Below are 17,211 nucleotides of genomic sequence, written 5' to 3' on the forward strand. Positions count from 1 at the left end.
GTTTCTTCTTCCCCATTCCAGCAGTTATGAGCAGAGGGGGACTGTCCTCTCCAGAAGCCTGTCAGAAGGTCATCAGTTTGCTCTGACAGCACCCATGATAAAACTAACCTCCAGCCCGTACTGCAAAGAAGTATCCCTAATGTCCCAATGGATTCAGAGAGCTGCACCTAGGGTAGAATCGGGCATAGATTAATTACCCACATGGCAGGGCTGAAAGAAGACTATGGAAGAGTCAAGCTGGGGGTGACAGAAGGAGACGTAAGCATCGCAAACAAGACAGATACTGTCAGGAGGCAGCAAGGCTGGCTGCTCCCTCAGTGCCAGGGACTGCAACATAGGCTGGCAGGGCAGGGCTCAGGTCCACATTACCCAAGTCAGGCAAGCATGACAGACACAGAAATTGTACCAAGGTTCAACTAACAGTCCAGATCAACAGACAAGCTCATGGCAATGACACAGGTCCAAGGTCAAACTGGGAATTCAATCCACAAGTTAGGTCCAGTGATTGCCAACAGGACCACAGTGACAAGTTCTAGTTCAAGCCAGGAGACACTTGGATAGAAGCTTTTCTTGGACAGAAAATCTGTAAATGCTGGATTAACGCTTCTTAATATGGAAAATGGACCTCACACCAGAGGAGCTACACAGGATGCAAGGCACATCTAGTTCTACAGGCTGAGGTGATGCATGAAATTGTTTGGAATTGTATGAAAACAAGTAGGTGTCAAGGAAAAAGCTGAGATGCAGAACACATGCCCTCTCCTCTCCAAGAGCCCTGAAACTGCACTCGAGGCACCTGAAGCTTCACTACTATTCCCACCAGCATAAAATGGCTGCATCTAAACCAGTATCCTGTCTGAGAGTGCCATACTGGATACTTAGAGAAAGAGTACAGGAACAGAACGAGTATAAAGCAACCCTTCCACAGCACATATTCAAGTATCTAACAATCACTTGCTAGGAACTGACTTGACAGTTACATCTGCAGCTCTGCTTCATGTCCCAGTAAATTAGTCTTATTCATCGTCCCAACCTGCTTATTCTTTTTTGATACCATTTCCAGATGTGAGCAGCCTATCACTGGTTGCAATGCAACTAAGTAGGCCTGCAAAACCTTCCAGAGTAAAAAGGACACCCTCTATGCTTCTTCCACAGGCCATGAATGAGTGCCTAGTCATGCTAGCACAAGTGACAGTACATAGTAAAAGCCAGGACTAATCCAGGACTCCTTATGAGTCTAGTAAATTCCATAGATGTGAAAAGATAGCATTAAAAAAACTTGAACAAAGCCAACATACCCTTCAAAGTGAAGGCAATATTTGGTGCTTTAGATGTCACTGTCTTTCTGGCATTCCACTTACACCACTAACATCTGCATTTTAAACAAAAAATGGGCTCTCTCTGGCTGTGATATTTTCTAGAGTTGTCTGGACTGATTGACCGAATGCATGAATATTCACATAGCACTTCTTTCCTTTTTACCTTTTGGCTCTCTGCTTCAGTGTTCCTCACTGAATTGATGATTTCCAAATTAGCTTCTTTGCAAATTATCCTATTTTCAAAATATCCTTTTATACTTTCAATCCACATCATTCTAACTAATGTAAATTCTTCAGCCTCTCATTGTATCCCTGATATTTCCTTTCCAAGATCAAGAAGCAGCTTTCCCAAACCAAGCACAGATCTAGTGATGCTTCCTTAGCACTTTTACCAGTTTTGGCACGGCACTCAGGTATTCTACATTTAGCACTTCACAAAACAATAGTGACAGTGTATTTCAGGCTCCTAAGAGCATCTGCTGAAATCTGACTTCCAGACAATTACAAATGGCTGATTTTTACAGGTCTTAATACAATGTTATTACATTACCTGTGGTTCCTTATTGTGTTGGCTAGGATCCTTCTCATAACTCTCTGCATAGATCCGGAGAGTAGCTCTCACATGGCTAGAAGCACTCATTCTGAAGATAAGCCTGGAAGCATCTGAAAAAATAATCCGCAGGCCCTATGGGAGAAGAATAAGTGGCATATATGTGAGTTGGCAATACCTTTTACAGATGTACTGTGTTTACTTGGCAAGGTTTCAGTAGCAGGGGACTTCTGTGAGAAGAGTCCAGAAGATGCTCCATGTTAGATAAGGGTCGGTTTCATCCAGCTCCAAAGGGACCCAGTGCTGGCCAGAACTGAGCCAGTAAGTGATGTTTATGCCTCTGTGAGAGCAGATTCTTAAGAAAGGGGAAAAAAAACAAAAAACACTGGACATTAGCAGCTGGGAGAGAGTAGTGAGAAGCTGCCCTGCAGCCCCCCAGGTGAGTGCAGCAGGAGGGCAGGAGGTGCTGCAGGCAGGCAGCAGCAGTTCCCCTGCGGGCTGTGCAGGGAGAGGCCCCTGGTGGAGCAGGCTGTCCCCCTGCAGCCCATGGGTCCCACACGGAGCAGATCTCCACGCTGCAGCCCCCCCCACCCCCGTGGAGGAGCCCCCAGTGGAGCAGGTGGATGTTACTGTGAAGGAGTGGCAGAGACAAAACATTAGGGACACAGCCACCATTCCCCATCCCCCTGTGCCACTTGTCAGGAGGAGGTAGAGAGTGTGGATGGGGGGAAGGCGTTTGAAGTTTGTTTTGTTTCTCACTTCTCCAGCTTGTTTATAATAGGCAATACATTTCCCTAATTTCCCTGTGCTGAATCTGTTTTGCCCGTGACTTTCTCTATAACTTTGGACAACTCATTTATTACCTTCTTCCCTTCTCAAGACCAGAAATGATCTTGTCTTTTCCCTCCCACTCCTCGTAACAAGGGCTTTTTTTAATGTCGTTTTTAATTTCTTTCAATGATTTGTTCTTGTTCTGTTTGCTAGAGCAAAAAATCAATGGCCTGAGAAATATTTATGAGATCAGCAAAGTGTTAGAAGCAACTACAGAAGCAAAAAAACATTGTTGGTAGTGAAAACAAAAGACAGCATCAGTTCTCTTATAGACTACACATCTAGATTTGATTACAAGGATTTCAACAAGTATGTGAAACAATTCAGGAACTTAACCTATGGAGTTAATTTCAATATACTAATTAACACACAATAACTGCATGTAGAATAAAAATGATTTATTATTAATTAAACTGGAATTTGCTTTTTGCCTCCATCTTCATCTCTTTTTCTTTACTCCTTCCTGCCTTCATGCTGTATATATGAACACATTCTTCCACAGACTACAGTCAATGTACCCAGTTCCACAGCCAACAGATTTTCTGTACAGGGAGGCCATAAAGTAAGCAAGAAGGTCAGACAGATAAACTTGCTCCCACTAAAACTGAAGAACTAAATTGAACAGTTAAATAGTTGCAGTGTTTAATACTCTACTAATTCTGCACTAACACACATACTAGTTCCCTTTCTGTAAATAGCACTCCTAGGCCAAATGCCACCCCTGTTCTACTAGTGAACTTTATTTCCCATTTTAGTCCTGCTGTTGAAAAATGCCTAGTGCATAAATTGAGATCCTTGCTAATTTTAATGGGCAGCAAACTATTGAAAAATGAAAGAAGAGAATTAAGGGAGAAGTATTTTATTCTTCCATTTTTATCAGCAGCTTGAGAAGACTCTGTTATTGACACAGTGCTTCAGCATTCTGAAATACAGGTGGAAAACCTTTGTTTTCTCAAGTAGACGTCAAAATATCTTCAGCCCTGTGTAAAGAACTGTCTGGATGATACTACCCATTAACACTAGGAAATACAAAAATATCACACATGGATAAAGGGTTGGATCAGATGGCCTAAGAAATATTATCCATCTCTAACCTTGGTGATAACATGAACCTCTATTTCACTGGTATGAGAGTAATATAAATTAATTTTAACATGCACCAACACTTTGAATGGTAATCAAACATAGGACCAGCATCTCAAAGTATGTAACATTAATGTCAAACAGCTTTAAGAAGGAAGGGAGTATAACATGCACAAAATGAAACCATAACTATCATGAGCATGAGCGTGAGCTTGTCTTCCTATTCAATTACAAAGTGGACATTCTGTATGTTCCTGGTAGGCCAAGCCACCCCCAAAACAACATGACTAGCAGCACCAACTTGAACACTCTTCCACATACTCCCTGTTTATCTGTCAATAATAACAATAACACATTGTCACTTCTCCTAGAATATTAGATTCTGAAATCTCATTACTCACTAACTTAAGGTCTTTTGGAACAAAAAAGGCTTATAAACTCTCCCCATAACTCTGCCTTCAACTTTATGATGCCAAAATATTCTACCAAACTACAGCATCTGTAGCCACTTTGTTAGTTTTATGGTACTTGGAATTTTTGTGTAACATACACACACACACGACCAGCATTCAGACAGTTCACTGTACTATTTCTGAGCTTGTTATTCTCTCCATTTCACATTTCTCAGGGACACATGACCAATGGTATTGATTTTTACACGAGAGTGATGACAGCTGATATTTGTCTACAAGACTACGAGTCCTGCCATACAACTTAGAATAGTCTAGCAAAAGGGAATTATAGAAAGACAGAGGCTGTACTCATTAAAAACAATAATCTCTGAAGTGCCAGGCAGAATTTGTATGGTAGGGAAAAAAGAGAGAGTAGCACACTGAAAAGTACACAGGAGAGAAACTTGCACTTTTAATAAGATAGGGCACACTATTTGTCACAAACATATTTTCTTGTGGGAACTGATAAGTCATTTTTCCAGGAGAAAGCATATGAGAATGTTCTGTACAGCTCCCACACTGGACATCTGCAGATATTTATGCTAGGCAAATTAGGCCTGCTAATGGATATTAATGAGCTGTGTGGAAACTCTGAAACAAAATTATGTTCCATGGTTAACTCACTGGCTTGGAAGGTAGTATGACAGACAGAGCTTCACAGGGATTTCTCCCTTCTGCATTATATTCTGGTTAAGCAGCAAATTTATTAGGATCTGTGAAGCACCCAGAAAACTAAACTTAATGCATATTGTACTATGTAAATTTGTTTTCTAGCAGTTTTGTTGTGTGCTTTTTTGTGTGTTTGTTTTTTTTTTTTTTTTTTTTTCCAGTTAACATTTTCATATTTAAATGAGTAGGAATTAACTAGCATAGTAAGTTAGGATGAACAGGGCTAAGTAGCAAACTTAAAGCAAAATGGCTTAGGATTTTGAAAACCATTATTAAAGTATAGCAGCAGAGTATGCAACTCCAGTAGAAAATATAGCCTATCAGTAATATATTAAACAGAGACACGTACATAAATTAAGTGCATGTAAAATAGCCACATCTTTCTTCAAAATACTGTAGTTATCATAATTTCTATTCATCCCTCTATGGACCCTTGGGTGTCTCCAAGGCATAGCAGACCACTGTTCTGACAGGAAATACCTTATTGCTTGTACAGGATTGAAACAATCGTTCTGAATATAAAAGGATTTTTGCTTTATCTCTGGAGTTATATGAAAAAACTTTCTTCCAGTTTGTCCAATGCCTTTTTCCTGACTCTTGCTTAAACTAAAAAAAAAAAAAAGAAACAAAACCAAAAAGCCACCAGACCATATGCAGAGCCTCTTGAATCCTAAATCTAACAAAGGAGCAAGAAAACATTAAAATTTAAATAATAAAGCTCAGGAGTTTTATTCTGTGAATCTCAGAATATGATAGGTCTTACAACGGGCAACTTTTGGTCCTTCTAATTCAAATTCCATAGACAAATGCAAATGGTCCTGTTTCTAGATTGCAGGATCCTCAGGAGCATCACTGTTATGTGCTAATGTTTGTGCAAAAGCTAGCACAATAAGACTTCAGAAATGAAAACAGTCTTCAAGAACAGCAGAATGTTTAATTTTATACCTTATTGCACTGTGATAAACAATATTCATGGGTTTCAATAGTCAGAATAAATTAGAACGTACAGTCTGGGTGTATTGTTATCTGCCTGTTTTGTTGTTGCTGTGTTTGTTTTCTGTTGCTGTGTCTGTTCTTGCTGTTTATTAACACTGATTTGTTAGTATGAGGCCAGCTTCTCATTCATGAGAAGTTGCTTAGTTACACTGAATATAAATGTCTCTCCACATACTGCTTTGGAACAAAACTTTGAATGGGTTCCTGAAAACATAGCTTGAAAATCTACATGAAACTCATAACAGTCACAATGAGGCATCTGTATTTACACAAGAGAAAGCTACCTGAGGAAAATGGCAGCAGGAACTGTTGTTTCATTTGTCCAGGTTAGTGGCCTTTCTTATTTTATTGTGCTTGGAGAATCCCACTGAGGCTGCAGACACACAGAGATAGGAATGTAACCTTCTATGAAGACAATCTGGTTGAACTGTACTCTCAATAACTGTGTGCTTTTGCCTATGAAAACATATGCTTTCTGGTTTTATGGACTCAGAGTCCATCTAAAAACAGGCCAAGTCATGCTTCTCTATTTGTGTTACATTGTGATTTGATTAGCAATTATGTTCCAATTTAGGACAGGGCTTTGGATGCAAAGTAAGGGAAAGAAAAATACACTAAACATTTACTAGCTATTTTTTAAAAGGACAAGGGCCATAAGCCTGCTGTGCCTGTAATTTTCCAGTGGACTTGGATATGACAATATCGTCGTGTATTTTTTCAACAGCAAAAAGCACAAAGAAAATAGCTCACTGGCAGGTGGGCTGATTATATTATCTGGATGCAATGATAAATGGAAACTATAAATATGCTGAGCAGAATGGCATGACAATAGTTTTAATGGCTCGTAATATCATTTGTAAGGGTCTGGTCAGGTCAAGTAATTTACAAACCACAGAAACTGGGACAATAAAAATAAACAGCATAAAATCAGAACACATTTAAATATGAACCATAGTTCATATTCAAGATGTTTTAATAAACATTTAACCAGGCAACAGTACATCATTAGTTTTGAGTACGTCATGAAACACTGAAGGCTCAGTTTGAGTTGCAAAACTTGATAGCCAAGGAATCTTACTGACACAGACTACAGTCAGCCCAGAAGGACCAAAGAAGCAGTCATTTTGGCTAGAGAAGTCAAACATGCCCACATATGGTACAATCGACTTAAGTCTTCTGCATGCTGTTGGCCACAAGAGAATAATGTACCTTAATAATGCAAATACTGTACGCCACTGAAAGCAAGAAAATTTGACCTTTTTTTTCTTTTTTTAAGGTGTAGATTTCAGATAGAAAATAGGAAAAGCAAAGACTCTCTTTCTACAGGACACTTTCTGTTGTTCAGGAAAGGGAACCCTCACTATACTTGCATTGCTGTCAACAGGGACTCAATACCTTCCCACATTCCCAGTGACACTACAGCTGGCCTCCATCTACACACAGCAAGGGCAAGCTAAACCAGAGGTATATTATCTTATCCTGTCTGAGCTAATCTTAAGTAGGAAATGTGGTTTCTATCAGAGCAAAGAAATCACCATCCTATAAATAAATGGTGAAGCTTGTCACCTGAATGTTAGAAACAACATTTTAAGAGACATGTTGAAAGCTCCAAAACATTGCTACTACATCACAACAGCCATACCTGTCTTTTGGTCACAGTGCCATCCACAGGATCTATGTACTCAAAGCTGTCTGTTCTTTCCACACTGTAGATATTGTTGCCCACAGCAAACTGCTGATGGCTGAATGATTTGTCAGTGATCAAAGCTTCGAGGTCTCTCATTATGAAATACGCTGTTCTGGGCTCCAATGCTTCATAATCAAACCTTTCATATATATAAGAAAAGTAGAAGTAAAAAGTAAGTCCTGAACAGCTTAGGGAAAATAAAAATAAAAAAGCTCATTATGTGCACAGTTAGCAATTTACTGCTTACTTCAAAAATTAGAGGTGGACCGTTGAAGTACTTCATTGCAAATCAAACTAGCACATACATGCAGTTCTGTGCAACCTGCCCATGATGTGCGAGGTACCACAGTTCTACACTGGCCACTTAGATCTGAGGCAAGAGAAACCCCATTTAGAAAATGCATGGTTTCTAAAGTAATACAGAAAACATAATCAATACACTGACAGCTTTCTGAAATTAAGGACACAATCAGCCCAGTGCTCAAAAGAAACTGAAATAGATGAATTTTTGCTAAAATTTTTGAGGAACAGCTGTGGGCAGAAGGTGTTACAGATATGTCAGCTACTCTGGATTAAGTATATTCTGGGGAAAAAAAAAAAAAAAAAAGGAGAGAGAGACAGAGACTAAGATAAGATATGTATCATGGAAACACCAGTTAGAATTCACCTTTCCCAGATCTTAATAAAAATGAGTAAACATCTGGATCTTTGGAAGAGTTCTCCTGACTTAAAAGTAGACATAGTCCAAGTTCTTACAAAAACATTTTCATGTGAAAGCACAGACAGAAAGAAATACATGAGTAACTTGTGCTGAGATTTTAATTTTTTTCAATACCATGTAGCTAACTACTCCTATGGATTCCACATGTAAGTGATTTGAATATTTCTGCATTTGATGTCAGAAAAATCAATTATCCATACACTGTAAGTGACATAAACACACTGCTCCTTCAGTAAGTAAGTAAATTCTCAACAGAAAAAAAACTGCATGCAGAACAATGGCAATCTGTGGCAGATTTTCATTGTGCTGACACAGCAAACACCTACCTGCAGTAGTAGTGCCGGCCAAATTTTGCCCAATGATCCCTGACAATCTCCTCAACACTTTGCTTTCGAGCTGCTAGGATTGACAGCCAGACTAGCACTGCCCATAATCCATCTTTCTCTCGAAGGTGATCAGACCCTAAGGAGAGATATGTAAAGCACATTATTTGCTATTCCTGTATATCAGAAAACAAGGTAAGGAGGCTTGGCTCATTCAACTTGTACGTCAACTAACAGTAATCTGTAAGGTAGTAATCTCCACAACTATGGTAGCTCCTAGACAGACAAGCAGAACTAATGTTTAAAATGTGATTCGTTTACATATGACAAAGTCTGTACTTCTAAGGTTAAATAAAAAAGATACTCAAGTACTTGGATAAAAGTAGTAGTAGCAGTAAAACATTTTTAATCATTGCTCCCACTCACAGCCATGCAGGGTATTTTCACACCTCTGGTACCCTTTCCTAGAACTGGGCCAGATATGCAAACTCTTGGCCATGAAGCAGAATGTTCTGAGTTATATGAGTCAAGTTCAACTGCATCTCCTTATTTGCACAGACATTCATCCATCAAGCTGTGGAGAAAGAATTTTCCCATTTCATAAAAAAATGAAGACGTCCAGAATGTTCATGACCTCCCATTAGGAAAAAAAAAAAAAAAAAAAAAAAAAAAAAAAAAAAAACACATAATGAGCATGATAAGTCTGGGGAAAAAAGTAGACAATAACACTTCACTTTTCCCCTTTCCACATTTCTCTATACTTCTCAGTGATAAAACTGTTTGAATGCTCATATCTAAGTCCTTTCCTAGCTTTTTATTTATGAAGACAGAAATTGATACAACAGCGGGGACTGAGAACAATTTTGGACTACCCCCAAAGGATTTACCACATACTCTGAGATGTAGGAGGCACAAGTTCAAGTCTACTGTCTGAATTCAAACAAGCATGGACTTGCATTTCCCACGTCCAAAACCAAAATGCCAACTTGGAGTAATGGCCTGCTCTGCAATAGACATGTAACATATATCATACCTTGACTAGAAACATTTCTATGAAGCTAAACTCTGCCTGTTAAAACAAGAATGCAAAAAGTTTCAATAATCAGCATTTTCTAACAAAGGAGTATTTCATAGGAAAGGTCTTGGCCACTTCAGCTAGTGCCCTCTACTTTTGGATAATTTACAGCAAAATTTTGAGGCAATCTGTACTTAATCCAGATGACAAAAAAATCATAACAAAGCATGGATGACTGATAATTAATATAAAGTAAGATCTCATACACCTGACGCTCAGTAGATATGGAAGATTACTACTTAAGCTAATAAACTCAAAAAACTTGATAGGTTAAATCTGTGGCCATTACTCTAGCACCATAATACTAGATTTGGCTGAAGTTTGTTAGCTGTACTGTTACCATTTTTTATCTAGTCACAAAATACAGAAACCCTGGGTACAAAATAAATACATTAAATCACAAGTTTTGTTTCCTCCATCAATTACTATCAAATCAGTGGCAACCAGCGGGACTATCCATGTTCCTTGAAATTACTTAGCAAGAATCCTCCACAGAGAAATCTAAACATAATTAGCTTCAAAACCTGCTGCATGACGTATCCTCCTTCATCAAACACAAAAACCTTGTTGTACAGAATAGCCTGAAAGTTCTGTACACTCATTTGTTAAAATTGCTGTGTATTCCTACTGGCAGCAAACGTGGATCCCATAATATAAATCGATACACTGAAGCCATTAATCCTGTGAAAAGTCAACAGAAAATTAAAGACATATAAGGAAAACAGTAAGACCTGCATGGAGCCACCATGGTTCCTGAGTTCCACTCTTGACAGTCACTGCTGCTGCCTTCAACTTGCAGTCCCTCTTCTTGAGAGACAGCAGCAGTCAGGCTAACAGATGCTATTACAAATTTGCTAAGAGCCCATCATTCTGGGCTTGCCACAACTCTGCCTGCCGCTTAGGCTCCTTTGATTTCATTCAACCCTGGGGTGTAGACCCTCAGCCCCCTGAATCTAACACACACCACCACCACCACCAACAACAACAAAAAAGACCACAAAGTTAACTACATGTAAATGACTATTTCAGCACAATACTAGAGCTGTATAAAATTATTGAAGAGTTTTTAAGGAAAAATATGTTTCTAGAAAGCACAACAAAAAAGTCATATGAAGATAATGCTTGTGTCTGTGAGTTTGGTAACATAGAAGACAGGGACACTGAATAGCACAGATGGATTTAAAAACTAAGACAGGCAGTAATATTCCTTCATGTTTGCAAAGTAGCTGTCATGATACTGAGAATACGTCTTTTCTCCTCTTTTTATCTGCCTTGGTCTGCAGCCTGTGAGCTCTCTGCAACAAGAACAGTCTCCTAATACAATGCCTAGAGCAATCGGATGGTCCTCGAGCAGCTGCTATAAAAACAGTAAGAGCTTACTGTGTTCCCTGGTTCACAGCCTCCGAGCGCTATCAAAGTATGGAGTGCCGACTAATCAGAAGAAAAAGGGCAGGGTTATTTATGAGCTCTCAGAGCTTTGCAAATAGCTTCAGATAAAAAAGGAAAACAAATGTCCCTCCACAGGAAATCAGCCCTTCAGATAATCAGGTCCTCAGCTCTTCTACTCCCTCGTTATGATAACACACTAGGTCAGCTGAAGGATGCCTTCCACAGAAACTCCAACATTAAGACCTACAGATAATAACAGTCATCTTTGCTCATATGAAAAGCAGATGGCATGGTCGTGATCAGTTTTACTTTAGCCAAGAGTCTGTTCCAGATAATGCTGCCAGTGCAGGTTTCTGCCAGTACCACCAAAAGGGAGATCTGGAAGAGACCTGTCACTTCCCTCCAGTGTCTGCATTCCTCGTCATGTCACCAGCTGTTGGGTCACCACAGGGACTGGGGGCTCCCTGGGGATCAGAAGCAGCTTGTCAGGGCCAACGTCTGGGCAGGACAGGAGCATAGGGAGCTGGAGACCAGCCCTGCTGTGGTGTTGCTGGGGCAGGGGCTGATATGGGGTCCTAGGTGTTGGGCAGGGCCGGGGAGCCCTGAGAGGCTGGGCACGGCCCTAGCAGTCGTGAGCATGCCCCACCATGGCTGCTCCTTTCCTTCTTAACCTTCCTGGCTCTTCTTTTAGTCATTCATCCTTAACACTGGAAAAGTCTATTTTGCCTAAAAAGTTATCTCTACTGCTGATATTACCAGTAACTTAAATTGCTTACAGGTACTAGCAACAAGTGGAGACACAGAATTAAACTAAACACCTAGACAATTAGTTCTAATATAAGCAATCATTTATTCTCTGATTGTATAACACTCTGCAGACTACAAGCCATCAAATCATGTAGTGAAAAATAGATTATTCAGTCAGCAAAATGGTCAATATATCAAGACTTCTGTGCAAACGTCTGAAATAACCACCAAAGAAGAGATGCATTTTGATTTAACAAACGGTTTGAGCATGTTTCATTGAACCAAAATGGTCCAGTGAAACATGGAGAGAAGAATTTTTGGAAAGGTCTGTGTCATGCTCCAAGCCTTGTTCTGGCATGGTTTAAGCTTATAAATCTCTATGAAGAAGGATGAGTGTACACATGTATCATCCTTCAGATCCATTTAGCAGCTTTGGCATGTGCTGTGTCCTTGTGTGTCCTTCAGGACAACAGACAGACTGATATTTCTCTGGAAAGAGAAAGCATTGGAAAAAAAGCAACCCAGAGGCAAAAGTCTTGATGGAGAAACCTGGAAATCACACAACAGTTCCAGAATTAAAAATCACTGATTAAAAATGCTAGCCTAATGTGGATATAGCAACAATAATCCTGTGTGCCCATGAAACGTCTCGGTTCATTGTTCTTACTAGAAGGAAAATTGGCAACTGGGATTTCTCAGAACTTTTTTATTCCACCTCTTTTATTGTACCAGTATATCCATCAGTTGAGCTACTATTTGCATCTATGTGTGAATGTATTGCCTTTATTTCTTTTAGCAGATTAAAATTCACTGCCACAACTCAGACAACTCTGGTTTTCACCTGCTGCACCTTTGTTTGTACATGTCTTTGCTTTTCTCCCTCTTTTATTTCTACCTCTCCACTTACATGTTAGAAAGATTAGGCAGGAAGCTAGTTCTGCCTCAGCTCAGCTAACAGTTTTTTGTTTATATACCCAGTATCTCTTGTGGATTTGCAGAGGCAGAGCTGGTCTGTACAAAGTGATCAAGATGACTCACAACTATGTATTCCTGAAATTACAATACTAACAGTTGTCCTGTCTTGCTGAGGGAATATATCAATCTCAGGATAATCCTGAGCTATACTTTTTACTGAAAAACCAACACATTAATGAATTCCAGGCCCTGTGTAAGGAGCTGAAGCAGAAAGAACAGTGGAGTCAATAAATATTTTTCCAATTATCCCATTATATGTATTTTGACATTGTTAAGGAAAATTATAACAAGTACTTTCACAGTTTATTTTTGTGTTAATTTGTCACGTATTTCTCCATATAATAGTAGCAAAAGGTTTTTCTTTTACTACTGTAAAAGTCAATTGCTAAAGCCAGACTCAGAGTAAACAATCTGGGAAAAACTGTCAGAGCATGTTCCCATTCAGAAATAAATACTCAGCTTAGACAGGCTTAAACTGAAGTAAAGACTTGAGAGTCAGTAGCTTGAGAGACAAAGTAAGATCATACAAAATATATTCATATTATGATTTTTCTGATGTTGTAAAGCTGTTGGGCACGCAAGCGTTTATATGCCTCATCTGTTCTTTATCTGAAATGACTTGCAATTTTGATTGAGAGAGTGAGCCCTGAGGGACATATGCATGAAGACAACATATTTGCTTTTCCCTAAACTAGCTAACTCTGTCTAGCGTATTGTATTTTGTAAATACAATTTTAAAGCAAAAATAAGATTGAGGCAAGTTCACAAACTCACAGTACAACATTTTTTGTTTGCACACAGTTCTAGTCTTACAGACTTATCATCCAGGAATCTGAATCCTGGTGATATTTTAGGCAAATGGAGATTTAGGGACATTCTGATCTGTTCTTTTACTCAAGTTAACAGGATTATTTCAGATATGTGTTACTGTCATAGATACCACCATATGGGTTTTTAAAGGCTTTCATTATTTCCAACACCAGACCACCTTTATATTCTCCACTAGTTCTTCTTTCACATTATCTTGCAGGAGAAGACAGTTGGTGTTAATGGCATCTGAAAATTTGGAGATGAAGCATGCAAGTTTATGAAAGATGCAGCAATTACTGAAGGGGCTTAAACTGCAGAAAGATAAATCAACCACACAGCTCTCCTAATCCTGATTAATAGTTTGCTGATGAAATTTAGAAACTAATTGCTGCTGCTGACGCCCTTCTCTGAACTGTATCCTGGGCATTAGTCACAGAACCAGAAAGCTACTAACCTCATCTGACAAGCTCCCCACACTGCTACAAAAATGGAAGAAGTTTTTAAAGCATTGGTTGAGCTCCAAGATCAGCTGCCAGAAAACAAGTCTGGGAAACACAGCCATATGGGATGTTTTCAAAATCTTTTTTCCTTTTATAGCAGAAATTTTGCTTTTATTTACTTGCCAGTGCAAAATCCCTTATATTATAAAACTAGGGCTCTGTATTGTTTGGAAATTCCATCTGGGCTGGATTACCTGGGTACACAACCAATCAATCTCCAATGCTGTTCGGTTAGTTTGACAATAGAACAAGGATCTATAAAACTCCATTCTCTTACACAGAACAACAATTTTACCACTCTGTGATGTAATGTGCTGTATGGCACATTTCTTGAAAAATCCCACACTGAAAGCTAAAAAAGTACTAAGTTTCAGTTCCCTAAATAGCTACGATGGAGGGGAAAGATGTAAAATTGATTCAAATGCCCAATAGTGGCAGAAACTTGTGAAGGTCATGCAGCTTAGGACATTACCGAAAGGTTCGCAATAAGGTAAATATTTATTGCTAAAAACAGCTCACATCGCTAACATGTTGGTCATCTACAGACCAGCCTGTGTTTTACAAATAAACCTCCTGGCATATGAGATATTTTCAGACAGCTGCACTGAACTGAAAGATGATAAGAAAACTGAGGCAGGGAATAAAACAAACTTTAGACATCACTGTAATTGCCCTGTAGGCACTGTCACAATCCATTTACACGGCAACTACCTACACACTGATCCAGTGCTCCAAGTTGTCTGAATGCCCATGGGCTTCAATCCTGACAGTTTATACCAGCATTTAGATGGCATTGCCAAAACTGGAAGGCCAGAAGGCCTTCCAGCACTGCCAGTGAAGTGCTGCAGGTACCAGGAAGCCCATCTGACCAGAATGGACTGAGATGCATAGATTGAGTGCTGCTGTAGAGCAGCTCTCCATACTGGCCAGAAATGTATTGGCCAGGGAATCTTAAAACTCACAAGAGACAGAGTTTATTAGAAATGTGGAGAATTAATGACAGGATAGGAGAAACAGATTCAGACAGGAACACAGAGAGTGCTAGGAATGCAGAGCTGGTGTGAGGTCAGGAGATGCAAGCTTCAAAATTAGAAGAGAGGCTGTTGTACAAAATACAATTGTTTTAGTGCCCTGCAGCAAAACCCTAGTGAAGGAAAAGAAGTCAGGTACAGGGATAGAGAGGAATTGTAATTATCTTGTCCACCCTGAAGAACAGGCAAAACCCAAAGGCCCTTTACCTCTGTTAGACAACTGCCCCTCTTTCCCAACCTCAACAAGCAACTGCTACTCTGGGTAATAAAGAAGTTAGGCCAACACAAAGCATAATGTCCTTAGTGCTTCAGTGCTTTCAGATCAAGCCCTGAAACCACTTCTAATTTCTATAAAAGTGATCTGCAGGCTTGAAGTCCACCAACTGTTTGGAGAGCCTACTTAGGAAGACCTGAACATGGATATAGGTCATGCCTTTTCAAGGTGCCAGGGAAATTTGGTGTTTGGTCTTTTTCATAATGGCTTGTAGTGGTTTTATGTGGCAAGATTTTGGTAGCGTGGGGCCATAGGAGTGGCTTCTGAGAGAAGAATCAAGAAGCTGTTCCATGTTAAGATAAGGGCCCCACCACTGGCCAGAGCCAAGCTAATAAGTAACGCTGTTTGCACCTCCGTGAGAACAGGTTTAAGAAAGGAAGAAAAAAATTCTGGGGAACAGCAGCTGGAAGAGGTGAGTGAGAAGCAGCCCTGAATCCCCCCAGGTGAGTGCAGCAGGAGGGCAGGAGGTGCTGCAGGCAGGCAGCAGCAGTTCCCCTGGAGCCTGTGGAGGGGGCCCTGGTGGAGCAGGCTGTCCCCCTGCAGCCCATGGGTCCCACATGGAGCAGATCTCCACGCTGCAGCCCCCCATGGGTGGAGGAGTCCCTGGTGGAGCAGGTGGATGTGGCCTGGATGAGGCTGCGGCCCATGGAGCAGGAGCAGGCCCCGGGCCAGAGCTGCAGCCTGTGGAGAGGAGCCCACGCAACAGCAGGGGGTCTGGGGGGACCCGTGCTGGAGCAGTTTGCTCCTGGGGGATGGATGGACCCCGTGGGACAGAGCCGTGTGGCAGCAGTGCTTGGAGAGCTGCTGCCTGTGGGCAGCCCCCACAGGATCAGTTCGGGAAGGACGGCATCCCATGGGAGGGACCCCACAGGGAGCAGGGGATAAGAGTGACTGTGAAGAAGTGGTGGAGACGAAGTGCTGAAGACTGACTGCAGACCCATTTACCCATTCCCCTGTGCCTCTTGGGGAGGGAGGAGGAGGGTAGATGGGGGAAGGTGTTTTTGGTTTCTTTCCTTTGTTTCCCACTTCTCTAGATTATTAGTAATAGGCAACAAATTTCTCTCATCTCCCTATGCTGAGACTGTTTTGCCCACCATGATAGTTGTTGAGCAATCTCCCCATCCTTATCTTAGCACCTGAGCCCTTTGCATTGTATTTTCTTCCCCTTTCCTTTTGAGGAGGGGCAGTGAAAGAGAGGATGTGATGGAGCTCAGCTGCCCACCTGAATAAAACAACCACACTGAACCATAATTTTTTCCTGACAATTGTCCTTTGAAGCCAGTCTCTATTAAGCAAGTAAAGATTCCTCTCTTCTCCCTGAGAAAAGAAACATCTACAAGAATCATAATCAACACCACTGCCCAGTAAAGACCTCTCATAGGTAAATGGAGATCATAGAATCATAGAATCATAGAATATCCTGAGTTGGAAGGGACCCTTAAGGATCATCAAGTCCAACTCTTGACACCGCACAGGTCTACCCAAGTTCAGACCATGTGACTAAGTGCACAGTCCAATCTCTTCTTAAATTCAGTCAGGCTCGGTGCAGTGACCACTTCCCTGGGGAGCCTGTTCCAGTGTGCAACCACTCTCTGTGAAGAACCCCTTCCTGATGTCCAGCCTAAACTTCCCCTGCCTCAGCTTAACTCCATTCCCGCGGGTCCTGTCGCTGGTGTTAATGGAGAAAAGGTCTCCTGCCTCTCGACACCCCCTTACGAGGAAGTTGTAGACTGCGATGAGGTCTCCCCTTAGCCTCCTCTTCTCCAGGCTGAACAGGCC

At 40.7% G+C, this 17,211-nt stretch overlaps 1 protein-coding gene across 1 annotated transcript in view; it reads right to left on the minus strand.

The window, feature by feature from the left end:
- PGM5 (phosphoglucomutase 5) overlaps positions 1-17,211 on the minus strand; it is an 84,284-nt gene that overhangs the window by 13,847 nt on the left and 53,226 nt on the right. Inside the window, exons 8-10 of the mRNA XM_027446247.3 lie at positions 8,635-8,770; positions 7,543-7,726; positions 1,870-2,004 (exon numbers count right to left, since the gene is read on the minus strand). Coding sequence (XP_027302048.1) covers positions 1,870-2,004; positions 7,543-7,726; positions 8,635-8,770 — 455 coding nt within the window. The remainder of the gene's footprint in view (positions 1-1,869; positions 2,005-7,542; positions 7,727-8,634; positions 8,771-17,211) is intronic.

Source organism: Anas platyrhynchos, chromosome Z, assembly GCF_047663525.1.
Source record: "Anas platyrhynchos isolate ZD024472 breed Pekin duck chromosome Z, IASCAAS_PekinDuck_T2T, whole genome shotgun sequence".
Taxonomy (NCBI): Eukaryota; Metazoa; Chordata; class Aves; order Anseriformes; family Anatidae; genus Anas; species Anas platyrhynchos.